The sequence below is a fragment of the Malania oleifera genome, chromosome 13 (assembly GCF_029873635.1).
Source record: "Malania oleifera isolate guangnan ecotype guangnan chromosome 13, ASM2987363v1, whole genome shotgun sequence".
In the NCBI taxonomy this organism is placed as follows: Eukaryota; Viridiplantae; Streptophyta; class Magnoliopsida; order Santalales; family Ximeniaceae; genus Malania; species Malania oleifera.
In genome coordinates, this window is record NC_080429.1 from 75,809,561 (window position 1) to 75,830,247 (window position 20,687).

General features: G+C 37.7%; 1 protein-coding gene across 3 annotated transcripts; it reads left to right on the forward strand.

The window, feature by feature from the left end:
* Window positions 1-1,821: 1,821 nt before the first annotated feature.
* On the forward strand, window positions 1,822-19,308 carry LOC131146642 (NADH dehydrogenase [ubiquinone] 1 beta subcomplex subunit 10-B). Of its 3 annotated transcripts, none has more exons than XM_058096370.1 (3): window positions 1,822-2,538; window positions 2,697-2,744; window positions 19,058-19,308. In XM_058096370.1, exons 1-2 carry the CDS (start codon window positions 2,250-2,252, stop codon window positions 2,717-2,719), a joined length of 312 nt encoding a protein of 103 aa, XP_057952353.1. In that variant the 5' UTR covers window positions 1,822-2,249; the 3' UTR covers window positions 2,720-2,744; window positions 19,058-19,308. The 3 variants fall into 3 exon arrangements, with proteins under 3 accessions (XP_057952353.1, XP_057952354.1, XP_057952355.1); XM_058096371.1 differs by lacking the exon at window positions 19,058-19,308 and adding an exon at window positions 16,684-16,926 and having other exon boundaries at window positions 2,056-2,538; XM_058096372.1 differs by lacking the exon at window positions 19,058-19,308 and adding an exon at window positions 13,068-13,538 and having other exon boundaries at window positions 2,056-2,538.
* The last annotated feature ends 1,379 nt before the right edge of the window (window positions 19,309-20,687 follow it).

The following is a 20,687-nucleotide window of genomic DNA, read 5'->3' on the forward strand; positions in this document are numbered from 1 at the left end:
TTTAACAACCTATGCATCACACTTAAACTCATGGTAACTAGTTCTTAAATAAATTGTTTTCATCAAAATTAGCTCACAGAACCTTGAGGCTAACAACATCAACTTTCCTCGATCATCCAATCTTCAAGAAAAGATGACAATAACCTAGCCTACGAATAAGGAAATCATGACTCTGGGTTAGGACCTTAGCTTTATTGCAAGCCAAAAACCTTTACTATTTTGTACCCTTCGCCTTCTATCCTTAGTAATAGAGATGAACAAATTCCATACACCCGAAATTTAGATAGAAGAAATTTTCTTTCCTTTTTTGGTGTTGGAATTTCATGAACGCAGAGCCAAAACGAGAATGAGTTCAATCGAAAAACATATGTAGTAAATAGTAGTGGAAGAGCATTTCATTTAGAGTCGTTTAAAACGAAAGGAGCCACCACAGCCATATGCACAATACTTATCCCGTCGTGAGCGTTTTCAGAAGCAAGACAAGTTAAACACATATAAAGAAATTATTTTTCTAGAACTTTTGAATTTTCTCTATTTTTTTTTAGATTTTCCTATTTTTCTAGTTTATGTTCTAAATGTTTATGAAATTTTCTATTTTTTCATAATTATTTCTACACCAAACATGCAAGGAAATTATTTTTGACGTACTGCATAAAAACTTTTTGTGCTTGTGTGAAAAATTATCAATGTAGAAATTTACGAGTGAGAAAACTTTGAATATATCACATTCAACCACTTGAAAAGCATCTACCTTGTTGATACTCATTTATAAATTATGATATTCTTGTTCTCTTATCATTGTGTTTATCGTAATATTTATTTTTGTTCTCTATATGCTGAGATCATATTCGTCTTTGTAGTTTAATTTTGTTTCATCAATAAATATTTTGAAGTGAACTCAAAAGTTTTTGAGAAGTCGCATATCTTTTTATTCCAATTTGAAAGGTTAGGGAACCTAAAGAAAGGGCAAGTTGCTCATGGTGCATATTTACATTGAGAGTGGCTTTTTAGAGAGAGAGAGAGAGAGAGAGAGAGAGAGAGAGAGAGAGAGAGAATGAGAGATGTTAGAAATCTAGGAACAACAATCACACATAAGCAAAATAAATACGCAAAATAGGAACATCAGTTTTACGTGGTTCGGTCTAATTTGACCTATGTCACGAAGCACATCAAATTTACTATAACATAGGAGAAAAACAAGAGGAGACACCACTCAACTCACACTCTTTTCACACTTTTCTCTCTCTCACCTTCACCACAATACTCTCACACTCCTCGCTCACACTCACTTACACATTCAGGCACAAATGCTTTCATTATATAGTTACATAGAATAGATAGTAAAGGAAGGGAGTCATTGTGATGTAATGGGATGAATTAGCACGTGGTATTATCATTCCAGTGCATGAAAGCTGACTTCTCCGCGGCTCATTCTCATCTGCAGTTCATCATCATCAAGGCCATTAAGTCCCATCATTTAATTCTCTGTTTCCATATTTGCTTAACAGAAGAATTGTAAGGACATGTTGTCCAATTGAGTAGTGAGTTACACAATGTGTTTTGATTAGTGGACAATAGTGAAATCTTGAACAAGTTGGTGGAGTGGATATAGGTCAAGGTCAATCCAACCATTATAAATTGTTATATTCTTCCTCTAATTATCCTTTTCTTCTCGGAATATTTTTATACAGATATATAAACTTATTTATTTTCTAATTGCATGGTTAACAAAGTTAAATATAATTATTTATGTTTTAATTTGGTTCAAATTTTTCTTAGGCACAAAGTTTTTTTATCATCCAATTCAACCCTAACTCGAATGTCATTGTATGATCAATAAATATCAAGAGAGAATATAACATAAGAGGGAGGACATCTACAATTTCTTGATGGTGTAGTCGCTTCCTCTAACTATCAGTTGGCATGAGGTATTCTTTGTGACTATTAGTAGGTAGCTCATAATAAATCGATGAAAAAGGAAATAAAATTTATTATGAATGAAACATCACAATTATATAATAAAAATTAAAATTTAAGATAATTTATTTCTGAGGATAGGATCATCAATATAAAACTCGTAATGAACTCGGGGAGGGAAAAAAATAAAGGGTTTCTAAAAATTGGTTCTCGAAGTTCATTCCTGTCCAGTCCTCTGGACTCTTGAGCGCAGATCGTTGACGGGTAAACCCCAGCCCTAAACTCTCCAACGATAACTGTATCCAGTTCCGTTCAGAGAGAGAGAGAGAGGGATGGGGAGGAAGAAGGGGACGGTGGAGTTTGAAGAAGGTGCGCCGGACGACTTCGATCCGGCGACGCCGTACAAGGACCCCGTGGCGTTCCTGGAGATGAGGGAGCACTTGGTGAGGGAGAAGTGGATCGACATCGAAACCGCCAAGATCATCCGTGAGAAGCTCAAGTGGTGCTACCGCATCGAGGGCGTCAACCACCTCCAGAAGTGTCGCCACCTTGTCCAACAGTACCTCGACTCCACCCGTGGCATCGGCTGGGGCAAGGACGGTCGTCATCCTTCCCTCCATGGTCCTCTCTCTCTCTCTCTCTAAATGTGCACTGGCTTAGACACTGCAAGCATTTTAATTATTTAATCGGGCATAAGTTACATTGATATTTTTTTTCTTAATCTAGGTTAGTTTTTTCACATTTCTCAGCTGTGCTTGTTCTGAAATTTGAATCAACAGGTCCTAAGGTCGAGTCCGAGTAATTGATTTCCCAACGGAATTTTCGAGGTATACTCATGTTTTTATCAAAATTCTTGTCTTCCGTTGAAATGCATTTTGTTTATAATTCTCTTGCCAGAAAACTGGGAAAAAGGGAAATGAATATGGAATTTTTTGTCCTGCCAGTCTGGTTTCAAAAAGTTGAGAACCTCAACTTTACCAAGCCAGACTGTTGTATTAGTTCAAGTGAAAGTTCTATTTTCTGGCTGCCAGATGATTGAAAGGATTTCAGATTTTTCTTTTATCTTATTGTTCTTGTGGTATTTACTTACTCAGCAACCAAAAGTAGCATTTTGCAAACTGCATTTTGGCTGCTGACTATCCTCTTTCTTACAAATGAGAAACGCATAATGGATATGCATCATAACATTGTGCTGCTCAATTTCATGTTTAGAAATCTGCAAATGAGAAGGGTATGCACCATGTTTAAAAGCTATTCTATAGGAACACTGATGTAGGATGGTTTTAAGTAGCCCTAGTCCTACGGTTGACCCTCTTTGTAGCACACACAATATCACAATACATGGGAAGAATTGAATTAACCAAGCATGAACATCACAAACATATTCTAATGATTACAAGTTGTTGAGATTTGAAAAACGTATATGATTTGATTAAAAGCCATTAGTTGATCATTTCATTCAAGTAATTATGTTCACTTAAAAGATGTTATATTAAAAATCTTAGATCACAAGTCTTAGCGTACAAATCAAATATCCCTAAGCACAGTATTAGCAAGCATGTTCATGTTGAAAATTTAGGAAGATTCAAAGAAAATGAATAAGGTTTTTCAATCAAGTATTCGGGTAGAGTTTCAAGGCTTACAAGGTACCTTTAGGGGCTGTTTTAGATGGTCACAAATAATAATTTGAAACAAGCTTACCAAAAGGTTCGGAATGTCAAAAACCAAGACACACGAGTACTCGATCGCACCACAAACAAGCTTGTTGATCCTTAGGAATCTTAAGACAAGAATGAAGTTTGAGGAAAGTTGTGGCTGTGAGCTATGAAAGAGGAGTGGGCGTGTAGTGTTGATGATGACGTTGATGTTGTTGTGGTCTCTCACCACCCAATCTCCGGGAAGACGGAATGTCACCTCACACTACTCACTCACAATGAGAGGAACAAGATTCACAAGTTTAAGCAAAGGCTTCCTTTTTTTTTTTCTTCTAATTGATAATGCAATGATGCCTTCTACAATACAAGTGATGACATATTTATTGTCTTACATGCACATGACTTGCACATGGCTTCTTAAAAGATTAAAGAAAATAAAAAAGTAAAATAAAACATTTAAAACATAGGTAATGAGGTTCCTCGGAAATAGTTTGTAATAGGTAATTGGTGTCTAGGAACTAGAATAATTATGATAGTGAAGTTTACGAACTTAAAATGAAATAAATGCTTCTTGAAAAAAACAAGACTCTTTGACTTGCAAGTTGTCATGCTTTTTGAAAAACCAAAACTCTTTGACTCTTAAGTTGTCATCCTTTTTCCAAGCTAGCTTCCAAGAGAAGCTTCAATTGCTTCAAATAAGGTTCACATCCAATGGTGGACTTCGGGCGGTTGTCCATATGTAACAATATCCGCAAAAGATACTCGAGGTGCATGTTGATCCTCATCAAACATCAATGGGAAAATGAGTGGTGGGGAGAGCCACGATAAGAACCTTTAGAAGCATAGATCCTTGGTTTTAGTCTTATTTGATTTGCATGACTCCTTGGAGTCGCTTGCGTTATGCGGTGCCGTGTATGGGGGTTAGGGGGTATCCGAATAGGCCCTGGTTAATACCCATTAGGCTATGGGAGGATCTGACAAATGGGTTGACGTAGATCCATCCAAGATGACATGTTAGAGATTTGCATGGATTTGAACTCAAATTTGTGGTCAAGATTTTAGAGGCTTTGACCTCATATGTTTGACGAAAAAATTGCAAGAACCCCAAGCCCAAGAGAGTCCCTTTGCCTACTAAGAAAGTGAGTCCTAGTTTATGATTAGCTTGAGCTTTTGTCCTTTGAAGAAATTGGTGAAGAGGTAGAATCTTTTCATTCTTATGACCTTGAGGGGTTGTTATTGGATCAATTCAGACACACGACCTTTTGTGATTTTGAAGATGGGGAGCCATTGCAAATTGCAATAGATTGGCCAAGTGGAGTGTATGACATGGAGATGGATGGATTGGGATCAAATCTTGTTCCCTTAGACTACAAAAGTTTTGGTTTTAAAGGTTTTAAAGGGAGGAGTATGGATGAGACTTTGCATTTAGAGGTTTCTAGCCTTTCTCAGGAGGGGGCCAAAGCCAATGCAATTTCTTTAGTTGTTTCAAATTCAATATTTGAATCTTATCAAATGAAGTTTGCAATATGGTTAATGAACCTCTTGGGGTTTGCTTAATAAATGCTACCAATTCTGAAAGCATCCTTCCTACTCTGAAGCATTTTATTACTTTTTTTAATTCTCATTTGTGTCGTAGGGAGTTGATCAAAGAGGGGAAATTTTGAACTATGGTCCTTCTGGGTGATGAAAGGGGCAACTGAGTGGCTTAAAACTTTCTCGATGAGTGGTGAACCATAATGGGAAGTTGTTAGGATTGGTGAGGGCGTATAGGAGGAGATAAGAGAAAATCTTCTACATTGAGTAGGGAACCAGGCAAACTTGCTTTCTTGATTAATTATAAAAAGGGAGAGAGATGTTTGGGTAGTAGTAGAATTAATCAATGAAGCTCTTGTATTGTAATGTTGGGGGCTTGAGTTGTACTAGGAAGCGTAGAGTGGTTCGAGACAATTAATAGTCCCCCTGACATCTTGTTCTTGCATGAATCTAAGGTAGAGGTGGTGGATAGTTTTTTGGTGAGTTTTTGGGAGCATTTGGTCCTTCCTTTGGAGTAGGGCAGATTATTGTGTGGGATGCAAAGGTAGCATCTATTGGGGACTTTTGTGGTGGGTTCATTTTCTATTTCTATTTTCGTGTTGTTAGAGGTGTGAGGGGTTATGGGGATTGGTTGTTTACTTCAGTTTATGGGCATATGAGGTCTGCCATGCGAGCTTCTTTTTTTGATGGGTTTAGCTAGTCTGCATTTGTTGGTGGGGATTTTCAAGTTATTCGTCTTGCTAGTGACAGGATACAGGGCACTATGGTGACTAGCAGTATAAGGGTATTTGACTCTTTTGTTCGTAATTTGTGAGCTTAGGGATATAGCATTGACTAAGGGTCATTTTACTTGGGTTGATTCTGGGGGTAGATTTTCTTCTTCCTACATTGATTGTTTTCTGTTCACTAATGAATGGGAAGAATTTTTTCCCAATGTTGCGCTAGACGTTATTTTAATGCTAGTTTTGGATCATCGTCTAATTGTTTGGATGTTTATACCATGGAGTGGGGCCTACCTGTTCAAATTTGAAAGTATGTGGTCGATACACGCTTCTTTTAGGGATTCTGTTACGTTTTATTGTAGGGAGGGTAGCATTTAAGGGTGGGCGAGGGTTAGATTTATGAGTAAGTTGAAGTTTGTGAAAAACAAATTGAAAGTGTGGAGTAAAGATGTTTTTGGTGACTTAAGGGAACAAAGGAATGCTGTCCTTGTTGAAATTGAAGGCCTGATTAGGTGGGAGGAGTGTGGTCTTGTTGGTGAGGAGGATAGGATTAGGAGGGGTCACCTTAGTGATGATTTGGATTTGATCTTGTTTTGAGATGGTATTAGTTGAAGATGAAGTCTAAGTTAGGTGGGTGAAGTTGGGGGCCTTGTAGTACCAAATTATTTCATTGAGAAACTTTATCCCATGCCTCATACTCTTGATATGGGGAACAATTACTTGGATCCATTTTATTGTCAGATGGTGCCTGAGGATTGGCAGATGTTACCTCACACTATGGCCTATCTGGTTAATAACCCAGAAACCCCTCGTCTCTCCCTTGATCTGCCATTAACTGATTCAATAAGCCCTTATCAGACTCATCAGCTCTCAAAACACCATCAGACTCATACAAGCTTTCCTTTCCAACTCATTCCGTCAATGAAATCTCTTTGTGCTGCTCATCCATTTTATTTTTAGAGCCATCCAAAGAAAATAGTGGGAAAGAAATGGCTTTTTGCACAGGAATAGTCATCTGTAAATTGTTAAGTTGCCCAATATTTTTCCTGCAGATGCTTCAACACCATGTTGGGGTATCATCTTCAGCAATCACTTGTAGAACATCTTTTCCAAGCTTACGGTTCGCTTCTACAGCATTTAGATCTTTATCTGCTGTTCTTGTTTCTGGAGTAGAGTGGGTCCTCACCCTATCCATTTTGTTCTGCCAGTTGGGCTTCTTTAATCCTAGTAACTCCATCTTGAGTTTTTTTAATCACAACCAAAGTTTGACTCATTCCCCTGTCCTTAGAAAGAGGCCTATACTGGTTTACTACAGCCTATCTTAACTTCATACTAGGCCCAGTAGAGTTAAGCTCATTACCATAAAACCAGATCTTAACCTCCCAACTGTTCTAAAATTGAAATCCCCAGCCCAATTTTGAAACACCTCCCCCCTCCCACCATTATGCCCTAAGAAGACCCCAAATTATTTGCAATCTGGTACTGGCAGTTGTGAACAACCCCCTTGCCAGCGACAGGCACCCTTTGTTGGAGCTGATAGAAGAGCTTTAGTGTAGGAAGTGTTCATTCTTCTCAGTGCCATGACCATCCTGATTTTCTCAATTCTTTACTGATCTGTGGACTCACAATCGGCACAACAAAACGTCATCCATTCAGCCTTCAATTTTCTGTCTTCTCAATCAACAATTAACTTTAAGGTACAGAAGCGCTTCCACCATCCATCTATTCAGGACCTTCTGGCTCCCTCTCTGTATCTTTCCAAACACAAAATTCTTCCCCACATGTTCCCAAGTAGCCTTAGATGGAGAAAACCTCCTTCCACTTTGAGAAGTAAACCCGCTGTGTTCTTATCTAACCCACAATGCCCTGCTCAGAAAGCCACAATCTGAGTCAAAAACCACTGAAAATTTTCAATTTTCAGCACCAAAAAGGACAGTCGGCTACCACAAACTTGGTTATATGAATTGAGTCTTTCTCCAATCTATCAAAGTTAAGAACTTTCCTTTCCACATGAAAACCCTTTAGAAACTCAGCTTTTCGTATAAAAGCAGCCTGGATAAGAAGTCTGAAAGATGAAAATTGGTAAAAAGAAAATTAGGTAGCATTGGAGGAGAAAACAGGATAAAAAGCTGAAAAGTTATGAAAATTCAGGTCTGATAGATTAAAAAATCCAACAGCCTTGTCCTCATTGTCTTCATAGGGTGGTGAAAAGCTCATTGTTTGGGTGTCGGAACACTGTTGGGTCAACATCGGAGCAATGCCGGCGATGCAGCTTTGTTTGGAGCAGCACTGGTGATGCAGCTTTGCTATTATTGCAGCGTTGTATCTTAACTTCCTATTTAGCATTGTTCCTCTAACCATCTTTTATTACTCTACTGTGTCTCTGAAGCCCTCTGTTCACTGATAAGTATTAGGCCTAGGATTGGTCTGCTAAGACTCCATTGGTTGCCACTGTCCTAAAAAAAATACAATATCAAAGAGAGTTATAGTCCAAATTTTCTAAAATGGATTCTCAATCAAAGAAAGATTCCTTAAATGTGCATTTCAAAATTCACTCCTTTTAAATGAACTTCTTTCAAGAATAAATATAACCCAATATTTACAAAATAATTTTCTTTGATGGTTCTTATGAGTGGATTCACAGTCCATGAGTAAATTTTTGCAGATTTACTTGGGCTTTGGAGGGAAATTCTGGTATTTATGATGCAAGATTGCCTGCAGCTCCTAATCCTGGTTTTTAGCAGAATGCCAGAATGTAGCGTCTGTGCTTGATCATTAGCCAAAAAGCAAGCTGATGATATGGTTTCCCAGGATGAAGAGGATGGTCTGATGTTTGATGATCATGAGGGTCTTTTTGTTGGGGGTTCAAGTGGATAGTTGTAATCCTTTTCACTCTCCTACTTCATTTTTTTCTGAATCTTCTTTTTTCTTAGAAGAGGTTCATTTTGCAGATCATGATCAAGGTGAACATGGTATGATGCAGAGGGATGACTCAACTTTTAATGTTTCTTCAAACTCTAGTTAGATTGTTTTAATTCTAGTATTCTGTAGGGACATGTTTAGGGCAGGGTTCTACTCGGTATGGAGGGAAATATGGATCAACTCCCTTTCAAGTATCCTGATACTAGCCGTTCACCAATACCGTACTCCCGTTGAGTTTAAATCTGGCAAAGGCATTTTATCTATGCCTGTTCAAGCTGATATAGCTTTTCTGAACTGCCAAAGGAAATAGGACCTAAAAGGGATGTTGTCTGTAAAATCTCTGGGAGGTAAGAGGAACATCCAGGACTCACCGATATGTTGAATAGGTTGGGATTTGGATTAGTAAGTCAGCAATTCCTAATGCTTAGGAGTTGCATATTGCTGTGAGCCCTAGGATTTATCTTAGAAAGAAGAATAGACTAGTGAAGGAGTTACAAAAATTAGATACTTCCATCAATAATGGGGTATAAGGGTAGATTGTAGGGGATGGAAAGGTGCCTTAGTTGAGAATCTTAAGCTGGAATATTAGGGGTCTAGGGATTGCAAAAAGCACCCAAGATTAAAGTAGTTTTGAAAGTTTCACTTGGAGTTGAATTTAGAGGGAGATGGGTGGACTGGGGGTTTTGGTTGTGTAGGAATCTAGGTTTAAGGATTGGGAGGGTTACTTTCATGTGATTTCTTGGGGGTATTCTTGTGTTCGAGAGACTTGGTTTGCTATAGAGTTACCTAGAATGTGGAATGGGAGCAGGATTGCGGTACAACACATGCGCAAAAATGTGGATTGTTAGGGGCATACATAAATGGATATATTGGTGAGAAAAGTGTAATGTCACTTGTATACTTCAGAGAGGATGTTGAGGTGTTTTTAAAGGTAGAAGAGATTTTCTGTTGAGAAAAAAATCAATAATGATAGAAGTAGAATTAGAATGTGATGATTCCCATTTTTAACTAATAAAAAGTTATGTTATGTGAAAAATATTGAATTCAACTTTTAATTGTTAGATTTAATGTTCTAGAATGAAAATGTACCATTTTTGGAATGCTCGTACCAATACGCGGTTCGCTAGGTAGGGGGGTCAGCATTTTCTGGTAATAAAAAGTTATGTTATTAAAACTTTGAATCGTTAAGTTTAGTGTTCTAGAATGAAAATGTTCCATGTTTTTGGAATGCTCGTACAATATGTGTTTCACTAGGGGCCAGTGGGTTAGCGCATTTTGGTAATTATGGTTTGCTTCCTAGGTTGACCAGTTTTTGGGGTCATTTTCGTTGTCCATCCTTTTGAATGTTAAGAGGTAGGGGTCAGTGATGGTTTGTCAGTTTATAGTCCTAACTGTCCTAGTCTGGGGTTTTCTTGTGGGAGTTGTATGCATTGTACAGTTCCTCTTCCCCAAATTGGTCTATAGAAGGTCTTTTCAGTGTCATTAGCTTTTCTCATTATGAATTGGTTCTCTCAAGAGTGAATAAAAGATTTCTATAGTATTGTGAATTGCGATATTGTGTTACCTAATGCCTGGTTCACCTGGTTTTCTGCTGGCTAATGTACAGCCACTTTAATTGACAATTCTTGTTTACTATGGAGTGAGAGAATGCTTTCACCAATCTTTCTCTGGAGGTGCTTTTGAGGATAGATTTTGATCATTCTCCTATAATTTTAGTTTAGTCCTGTTAATGGAGGACCACACTTTTTCAGTGTAATCTCAGGGGAGTACTAATTGAATTTTATGCTAACAGTGTGGTGATGGGGTGTATTAATTTGGTCTCTATTGACCTTGTTCTAAAGAAAGACAAACATATTAAGCTGAAGGATTTTAGGGATAAGCTTGTTATGAGTGTGTATTAGATTTTGACCAAGGTTCTTTCTAATAGATTGTGTGTTTCTGATACAATGTCTTGCACATGAAGTGCTTTCGTGGGAGGGCATCATGTAGCTACTGAGGTGATGGATGAGGCTAGGAGGAGAGGTAGGGATGTTGTGGTTTTGAAGTTAGATTTTTTTGAAAAGGCCTATGATTGGGTGTACTGGAAGTTTCTTAATGTGTTTAAGATGAAGGTTTTGGTTTTACAAGTGGAATTAGATTAGATCTGTTATTATTATTATTTTTTTTTAATGTTTTAATACTTTGGTGGTGAATGTGTTGAGTAGGATGTTTGGAGGGCTTTGATGCAGGTTTTGTGGAGGGGATGACGGTGGGGTTGGGCAATGTGCATATATCTCATTTACAGTTTGCAAATGATGCCTCCCCTTGAGGATATGGACAATTTCTCTAATGTGCTCTGCCTATTTTGCAAATTTTAGAGGTGGTTTTCGGGGTTGAGGAATTATTTTTCTGAGACTGTTATTGCATGTACTAATGTTGATTCTATGGTTTTCCTGCTTCAGCAGAAGGGTGGAGTATTCTGGACTGGCCTGTCATATATCTCGATGTTCCTATAGTTGGTAATCTACAATGATTGTTTTTAGGATCCAATCGTTGAGAGGGTCTCTAGGATGTTGGATGGTTGCAGAGGCACATACTTTTCTTTTGGAGTTTGCGTTACTTCTATTCAAGGTTGCCCTTTGTCTGTCCCTTTGTATTATTTGTCTCTTCACCTTGTTAGCTTGGAGATTATTTTGTGGCCTTAAAAGCAAGGAAAGTTTGGGCATGGGCAATTTAGTGTCTAGAAACACCTCTTTAGCTGCGAAGTAGTTATGGTGGTTCTTAGCTTCACTCACTTAATAGCAAATACGGGCTCGAGCAAAACGGGTGGTATACTAGCGCTGGTGCTAATTTTAGGCCATGCAAGCCCATGGAAATTTGTTTCTCAAACCACTCCTCTTTTATTCCTTCCTTCCCCCCCCCCCACCAAAAAAAATGTGCTGTATAAAATTGGAACAGTGAGAGGGTTGTTTTTATTTTTTTATTTTTATTTTTCCAGGTGAGGCATCTTTGGGTTGAAAATGCCCCTTTTGTATAAGATTTTCTGTTTCTTTACTCTTTATTGTCTTTCTGAATTTCGACATACTTCTTGCCTTGGTTAAGGGAATTTAAATTTTCTGAATTTTCATTTTGCAAGATCAAGTGAGGGAGACTAATGACCTTGCTTTGGTTGGAGCATAATGTGAGAATCTTTAAAGTTACATGTGGTTTGTGGAATAATATAGGTTTGGAACAAAATGGTCTTTGTAAGGGGATATAATTGCTTACAAAAGAAATGTATTCTCATCACAAAGCAAATGACCATGTAAAAATTTTACTAGCCAGTAACACGGAACAGACGAGGAATTGAAATGGCTATTCGCAAATTTCAATATGGGAATGCTTATTCCTATCCCATTCTATGTTGGATAGAAAAACATAACCTTATAACTTTTTCTCTCTCTCTTTTTTCCTTTGGTAAAGGATACCATACTGTCTTGGCTCTTATAAGACTCTTTTTCTATTAATATATTTCTTTGTTTGTCTAAAAATGTACTACTCAGTTGGGAGGAACGTGTCAAATGGTAGGCTGAAGATCAAATGGGGAGAAGAGTGAGAATTAGGTGGATATTGGGTGGCACATAGATTATAATTGAAGCCTGAAGAGTTTGAACTTTGAAGTCTTTCTGTTGGCCTTATAAAATGTGAAATTACATGTTTCAGCTGCATAGGTGTTCTATATTGGTGTGGACATTCATAATTTTAATGGTTGAAGTTCATTAGATTTTTGAATGAGGGGCCCATATATTTGATATGGGCATATCAAAGTGGCAGTGAGATGGCGACTTCATTTTGAAAAAGCAAAAAGCAAAGAATTTTATTAACAAAAAATAAGGAATACAGGAAAGGAGAATAAGATATCCTCCCAAAGAAAAAGGAAAACAAAAATAAAACTGATACTAGTGGAGCAAAGCTTGCCAACCCCTTGAGTTTGAGCTTAAGACTGTCTTGAAAGGACCAACTGCTGAACACCAAAGCGAAGGCAAAATCACAGCTCCTTTCCTCTCTTTATCTCTTCTCTTTCTCCTCCTCGCTCTCTCAATGCATGTGCATGGTTCATAACTAATCAGAAGGAACCTCTTGACTCTGAAAGATTCTATCATTACCATCCAATCCACTGCACTACAAAACTGCTATGATGAGGAAAACCTTTCAAAGAAGAAGCACAAAGCTGCTTTTCTCAACCACTTAAAACAACTTATTCCGCAAATATCGATAAAAGGGACGATTCATAAAGATATGACAGATTTGATGGTAAAAGTATTGACTTTGAAAAGGATCTTGTCTTTTCAAATGACAGTTTCCAGACGAGAAGAATCAACATTGGGGCACAAATTAAATGGGCACAGAGGAGATTTACTAGAACATTCCCTGGAAGCATCCAAAGGCCAGGTCCTTCTATCATATTTACGGGAGTACTGAAAAGAAGATGAGTAACTTCATTTGTGTCCGTGCTGTCTTGGGTTTTGCTTAGATGAGTGAAGCTATTTATTTAATTACTGTATGATTGACTGAATGTTTCCTTTGGCTTACTATTTTTTATTTGTTTCTTAGGGTGATCTTTCATGATAGTTTTGGGCAAATGAGTTGTATTTAGAGGGCATAGCCATAGAGACAGGTGCAGTGCAATGAGATCACTTTGGGATCCAGATTTATCTACAATTGTAGTCTTCTTCTCCTTCTCCCCTTCTCACTTGATTATAAATGATCAGCAGCTGTTGATCGGCATCAGCAGTGAAGAATTATATATATAAAAGACAATTGATTTTGAGATTATTTGCTTTGCATGTTGTTTGACCCAGCCTTATGTGTTAGGCATTGCATTTTTTCATGTTGCTAGGCCAGCCTGTTCCAGCAACTATAAGATTGAAAAAGTGAGATTTCATTAAGTCTATTAGGCTCAAGAGGGGTTAATATTAACACACAGATTTTTTGCTACTGTTCACTGACTTGGATCGATGCTAAAAGTCAAAAGTGACAAGTTCATGGGAAGAAGTGTACTTGTATACTTTGGAGAGGATGTTGAGGTGTTTTTAAAGGTAGAAGAGATTTTCTGTTGAGAAATAGATTAATAATGAGTAAAACTAGAATGTGATATGCCCACTTTTAACTAATAAAAAGTTATGTTATGTGAAAAATATTGAATTCAACTTTGAATTGTTAGATTTAGTGTTATAGAACAAAAATGCTCCATGTTTTAAACTTTGAATTGTTAGATTTAGTGTTATAGAACAAAAATGTTCCATGCTTTAAACTTTGAATTGTTAGATTGAGTGTTCTAGAACGAAAATGTTCCATTTTTGGAATGCTTGTACCAATTCTTGGTTCCCTAGGTAGGGGGTTAGCGTTTTCTGGTAATAAAAAGTTATGTTATGTGAGAAATATTGCATTAAAACTTTGAATCGTCAGGTTTATTGTTCTAGAACGAAAATGTTCCATGTTTTTGGAATGCTCGTACCAATACGTGGTTCACCTAGGGTGTTAGTGCTTTTTGGTAATTATGGTTTGCTCCCTAGGTTGATCAGTTTTTGGGGTCATTTTCCTTGTCCGTCCTTTTGAATGTTAAGAAGCAGGGGTCAGTGATGGTTTGTCAATTTAGTCCTAACTGTCCTAGCCAGGGGTTTTCTTATGGGAGTGGTATGCATTGTACAGTTCCTCTTCCCCAAATTGGTCTATAGAAGGTCTTTTCAGTGTCATTTGCTTTTCTCATAATGAATAAGTTCTCTCAAGAGTAAATTAAAGATTTTGATAGCATTGTGAATTGTGATATTGTGTTATCTAATGTCTGGTTCACATGGTTTTCTGCTGGCTAATGTACAGCCAGTTCAATTGGCAATTCTTGTTTACTATGGAGTGAGAGCGTGCTTTCACTAATCTTTCTCTGGAGGTGCTTTTGAGGATAGATTTTGATCATTCTCCTATAATTTTTTGGTCGAGTCCTGTTAGATGGAGGGTCATACTTTTCAGTGTAATCTCAGGGGAGTACTAATTGAATTTTATGCTAACAGTGTGGTGATGGGGTGTATTAATTTGGTCTCTATGTGCATTGTTTTAAAGAAAGACAAACATATTAAGCTGAAGGATTTTAGGGATAAGCCTGTTATGAGCGTGTATTAGATTTTGGCCATGGTTCTTTCGAACAGATTGTGTGTTTCTGATACAATGTCTTGCACACAAAGTGCTTTCGTTGGAGGGCATCATGTAGCTACAAAGGTGATGGATGAGGCTAGGAGAGGTAGGGATGCTGTGGTTTTGAAGTTGGATTTTTTTTTGAAAAAGGCCTATGATCGGGTGTACCAGAAGTTTCTTAACGTGTTAAGATAAAGGTTTTGATTTAGAGGTACAAGTGGAATTAGACTGGATCTGTTATATATATTATTTTAATTTTTTTGTTTTGTTTTGTTTTTTTGTTTTTTGTTTTCTGTTTGTTCTTTTGTTTTTGTTTTTTTGTTTTTTTTAATTTGTTTTTATGTTTTAATACTTCGGTGGTGAATGTGTTGAGTAGGATGTTTAAAGGGCTTTGATGCAGGTTTTGTGGAGGGGATGATGGTGGGGTTAGGCAATGTGCATATAATCTCATTTACAGTTTGCAAATGATGCCTTCCCTTGAGGATATGGATAATTTCTCTAATGTGCTCTGCCTATTTTGCAAATTTTAGAGGTGGTTTTCGGGGTTGAGGAATTATTTTTCTGAGACTGTTATTGCAGGTACAAATGTTGATTCTAGCGTTTTCCTGTCATGCTTCAGCAGAAGGGTGGGGTATTCTGGGCTGGCCTGTCGTATATCTTGATGTTCCTATAGTTGGTAATGTACAATGATTTTTTTTAGGATCCAATTGTTGAGAGAGTCTCTAGGATGTTGGATGGTTGCAGAGGCGCATACTTTTCTTTTGGAGTTTGCATTTCTTCTATTCAAGCTTGCTCTTCTTCTGTCCCTTTGTATTATTTGTCTCTTCAGATTGAGGGTCTATTGCTAGTACTTAGAAAAGCTGTTGAGAGATTTTTTGGGGTATGGGGTTTAGGTTTAGCAAGAGAGATCACTTTTTAACTTGGAGATTATTTTGCGATCTTAAAAGCAAGGGAAGTTTAGGCATGGGTAATTTAGTGTCTAGAAACACCTCTTTAGTGGCGAAGTAGTTATGGTCGTTCTTAGCCTCACTCACTTTATGGCACATACAGGCTCGAGCAAAACAGGTGGGATACTAGTGCTGGTGCTAATTTTAGGGGCATGCATGCCCATGGAAATTTGTTTCTCAAATCTGTCTTTTTTTCGCAACCCCCCCCCCCCCCCCCAAAAAAAAAAAAAAAAGGTGCTGTATAAAATTGGAACAGTAAAAGGATTCTTTTTTGTTTTTTTCAGGTGAGGCATCTTTGGGTTGAAAATGCCCCTTTTGTATGAAATTTTCTGTCTTCACTCTTTATTGTCTTTCTGAACTTCATACTTCTTGCCTTGGTTGAGGGAATTTGAATTTTCTGAATTTTCATTTTGCAAGATTGAAGTGAGGGAGACTAATGATCTTGTTGGGTTGGTGCATTTGGTTGGAGCCTACTGTGAGAATATTTAAGGTTACATGTGGTTTGTGGAATAATATAGGTTTGGAACGAAATGGTCCTAGTATGGGGATATAATTGCTTTACAAAAGAAATTTGTTCTCATCACAAAGCAAATGACCATGTAAAAATTTTACTGGCCAGTAACATGGAAAAGACAAGGAATTGAAATGGCTATTCACAAATTTCAATATGGGAATGCTTATTCCTATCCCATTCCATGTTGGATAGAAAAACATAAACTTTTAACCCTCTCCCTTTCTCTTTTTTTCTTTGATGGAGGATACCTTATCTTCTTGGCTCTTATATCTTCTCTCTTTCTCTATTAATATATTTCTTTGTTTATATAAAAATGTACTATTCAGTTGGGAGGAACTTGTCAAATGGTAGGATTGAAGATCAAATGGGGAGAAGTGTGAGAATTAGCTGGATATTGGGTGGCACATAGATTATAATTGAAGCCTGAAGAGTTTGAACTTTGAAGTCTTTCTGTTGGCGCTATAAAATGTGGAATTGCATGTTTCAGCTGCATAGGCATTCTATATTGGTGATGTATATGAAGAATGTGTGGTTATTCATAATTTTAGTGGTTGGAGTTCATTATATTTTTGAATGAGGGGCCCATATATTTGACATGGGCATATCAAAGTGGCAGTGAGATGGCGACTTCATTTTGAAAAAGCAAAAGGCAAAAAAATTTATTAACGAAAAATAAGGAATACAGAAAAGGAGAATAAGATATCCTCCCAAAGGAAAAGGAAAACAAAAATTAAAATGATAACTAGGGGAGCAAAGCTTGCCAACCCCTTGAGTTTGAGCTTAAGACTCCCCTAAAAGTACCAAATGCTAAACACCAAAGCGAAGCAAAAATCACAACTCCTTCCCTCTCTTTATGTCTTCTATTTCTCCTCCTTGCTCTCTCATTGCATGTGCATAGTTCATAACTAATCAGAAGGAACCTCTTGACTCTGAAAGATTTTAGCATTACCATCCAATTCACTGCACTACAAAACTGCTACGATGAAGAAAACCTTCTAAAGAAGAAGCACATAGCTGTTTTTCTCGACAACTTAAGACAACTTATTCCACTAATACCGATAGAAGGGACGATTCATAAAGATATGACAGATTTGATGGTAAAAGTTTTGTCTTTGAAAAGGATCTTGTCTTTTCAAATGGCAGTTTCTGGATGAGAAGAATCAACATTGGGGCACAAATTAAATGGGCACAGAGGAGATTTTCTAGAAAATTCCCTGGAAGAATCCAAAGGCCAGATCCTTCTATCTTTTTTACTGGAGTACTGAAAAGAAGATGAGTTACTTCATTTGTGTCCGTGCTGTCTTTGATTGTGCTTAGATGAGTGAAGCTATTTATTTAATTACACTGTATGATTGACCGAATGTGTTCTTTGGCTTACTATTTTTTATTTGTTTTTTAGGCAGATGTTTCATGATAATTTTGGGCAAATGAGTTGTATTTAGAGGGCATAGCCATAGAGACTGGTGCAGTGCAATCACTTTGGGATTTAGATCAATCTACAGTTGTAGTCTTCTTCTCCTTCTCCTCCCCTTCTCACTTGATTATAAATTATCAGGTGCTGTTGATTGACGTCAGCAGTGAAGAATTATATATATAAAGGACAATTGATTTTGAAATTATTTGCCTTGCATGTTGTTAGACCCAGCCTTATGTATTGGGCATTGCGTTTTTTATGTTGCTAGCCTAGCCTGTTCCAGCAACTATAAGATTGAAAAAGTGAGATTTCATTAAGCCTATTAGGCTCAAAAGGTATTAATATTAACACAGATTATTGGCTACTGCTCACTGGCTTGGGTCGATACTAAAATTCAAAAGTGGCAAGTTCATGGGAAGAAGTGTACTTGTAAAATATATTATACGCCAGTACGCCATGATCTGCATGATCTTCCAATTTCATTTTCTCACACACGAACTTTCTTAGCTGTCCTTTGATTGTTGTTTTTTGTTTTGTTTGGTTTTTGGTTTTTAGTTTTTTTTTTGTTTTTGTTTTGTTTTGTTTTTTTTTTTCCGGGGGTGGTTTGGGGTTTGGAGGTGGAGACATCATTGTTATGTGGCTCATGGCAATATTGGTATGTGGTTCAATGCATATAGGTTGTGTAATGTGCCTTCTTAAGTGGGAATGGAAGTTGATACTTGGAATATAGGTTTATTCATAATTTGTTAAATTCTTGCATTGATGAAGGAATGCATACTAGAGATTTCCAGATAGCTTGTATGTGGAAATCATCCTTATCTCAATGCATTATGGACGCGTCCTTTAGTAAATTCTGTTGTACTGCAGATTCTGATTGCTGAATATAAGCATGAGAAAAGATAAAGAAGCAATTTTTCATTGGAGAACCATGAAAATCTGATAAAAAATCTTATCAATAAAGCTGGATTGGTTGACAGGTTAGCTAGTAGCACTTCATTATTTTACTTTTCCTCTCTGAATGAAAAGATTAACAGACTGGAGATATTTGTTGGCTGGTGGAGTTTCATCATCTCATTGTTTTGGTTTGGTTTTGTTTTGTCTCCATCTTATTGGGTGATAATGCAGCTGAAGTTAGAAAACAGGTGAAGAAAATATTATCAATGATGAGCATAAATAAAATTTTAAACATATTGGATAATTTGTCATCAGTTGTGCAATATGGGATGTTAACAAATAGATCACTAAAGCAACTGGAGAAGTGAAGGTGTGTGTTGCTTCCTTTGCAGGTGACTGAAAATTTCACCAGTGGTCGAATGCATCAAGTTGGGAGATGTTGTGGCATTGTAACGTGGAATAGCCAGTTTGGTTGGCATTGTTGTTACTGTGTTTCATTGGCATGCCCAGACATTTTTCTTCTCTTTCCTTTAAATATTTTTTCTTACCCCTTGTACACAGTTGCTTGGATTGCTTTTCTCAGATTTCTGCTCATCTCACATCGGATGGAATAAATCAATAAAATTATCTCACATTGCTTCCAGTGCTCTTTTAGTTGGCGTGGTTACTTCCTCTTGCCACCCCCCTGCAGGTATGAACAAGTTAAAGCCTCATGTTTGTAGGAGCGTACAAGAATTACTGAAAACTGAAACCGAACTGAACCGGAGTGGGTCAAACCGACTATGGCATGACCAATAGATAGCTCTGTGTGAGTTGTCTTCTCCACTTGGTTTCCCAGAGGATTGCATCTTGCATTCCCCAGCAGTGCACGCCAATAGCTGCATGGTGTCTCTGCCACTGCGTTTGTGTCCCTGTGAAGCAAACGAACTTGAGATGAGAAAGAAAGTTATGAGTGCATGATGGTGGGGGATAGGGAGACGGACACAAGTAAATTAACAAGTCAAAACTGTGACGAGTATGATCGTGAAGTAAAATCACAAAAATGGGTCGATTCTTGAAATATGAAAGCACTCATGAAACAACTGATGTGAAAAAATGAGAGGAAATCGGTGGTGGTAGGGGGAGCTCCCTTCAGTCCAATAGGTGGGCGAAGCAATGCGGAAGGAGTTGCTCCCACGTCATGCATTTGGCCAAAGTTAACGTTTGCAGCCTTCCTTATTATTAGTTCGACTCTGCATCATCGCGTGGGGAGAGGGAAAAACAAAACAGTAACCATAGCCCAATCCATGAGATGGCAGCTCTGTCCGCCCCTCAGCCCCCTGCATTGGACCAAAGGGAGCTCTCTCTCTCTCTCTCTCTCTTAAACGAGGAAGGAAGCAAATGAGAGGGGATGTGTTTGTGGGCATGGTCCCTTTGCCCCCTCACCAAGCTTTCTTAAATACTGGCCCCTCTTTCTTCCGCACAGGAGATGGATGTTTTTTTGGGTACAAGTACCTTTGGCTGGACAATGATGCATGAGGATTCAATCCATCCTTTCATTTTATTTATTGTTTATTTTGGTTTTGGGTGTTGTTTTTGTCGTGGTTTCAACGGCTAACACACTGGATATTTGGATGGATTGTGACTTGTGAGGATATCTTGATGAATCAACCTGACGCCCAATCCCAGGGCTTTACGTGACTCTTCCCACAAGGCTTTCCGTCTGTTGTTTCAACTCTTTTTTGCTTCTAAATTATAAGAAAAAAAGGAAAAATAAAATGTAAAAAACTTTTGGGAATCTCAGACGAGACAAGTATGTAAATTCAAAGGTCCAAAATCGTTTTACATCAGAAATTGCAGTGCTAAAAAAAAACTCGCACTAAACTTCACCCGTGTTTGTTTGGAGGCAGGACTCCGCAGTTACAGCCGTACCTACAACACACTATTCCTTGCATCACATGAAATGCCAGAGAGGACAGAGGAAGTGACATGACAATAAAATGAAATCTAAAGTTTCATCATATTCTCTTCTCTTTTTAGTTA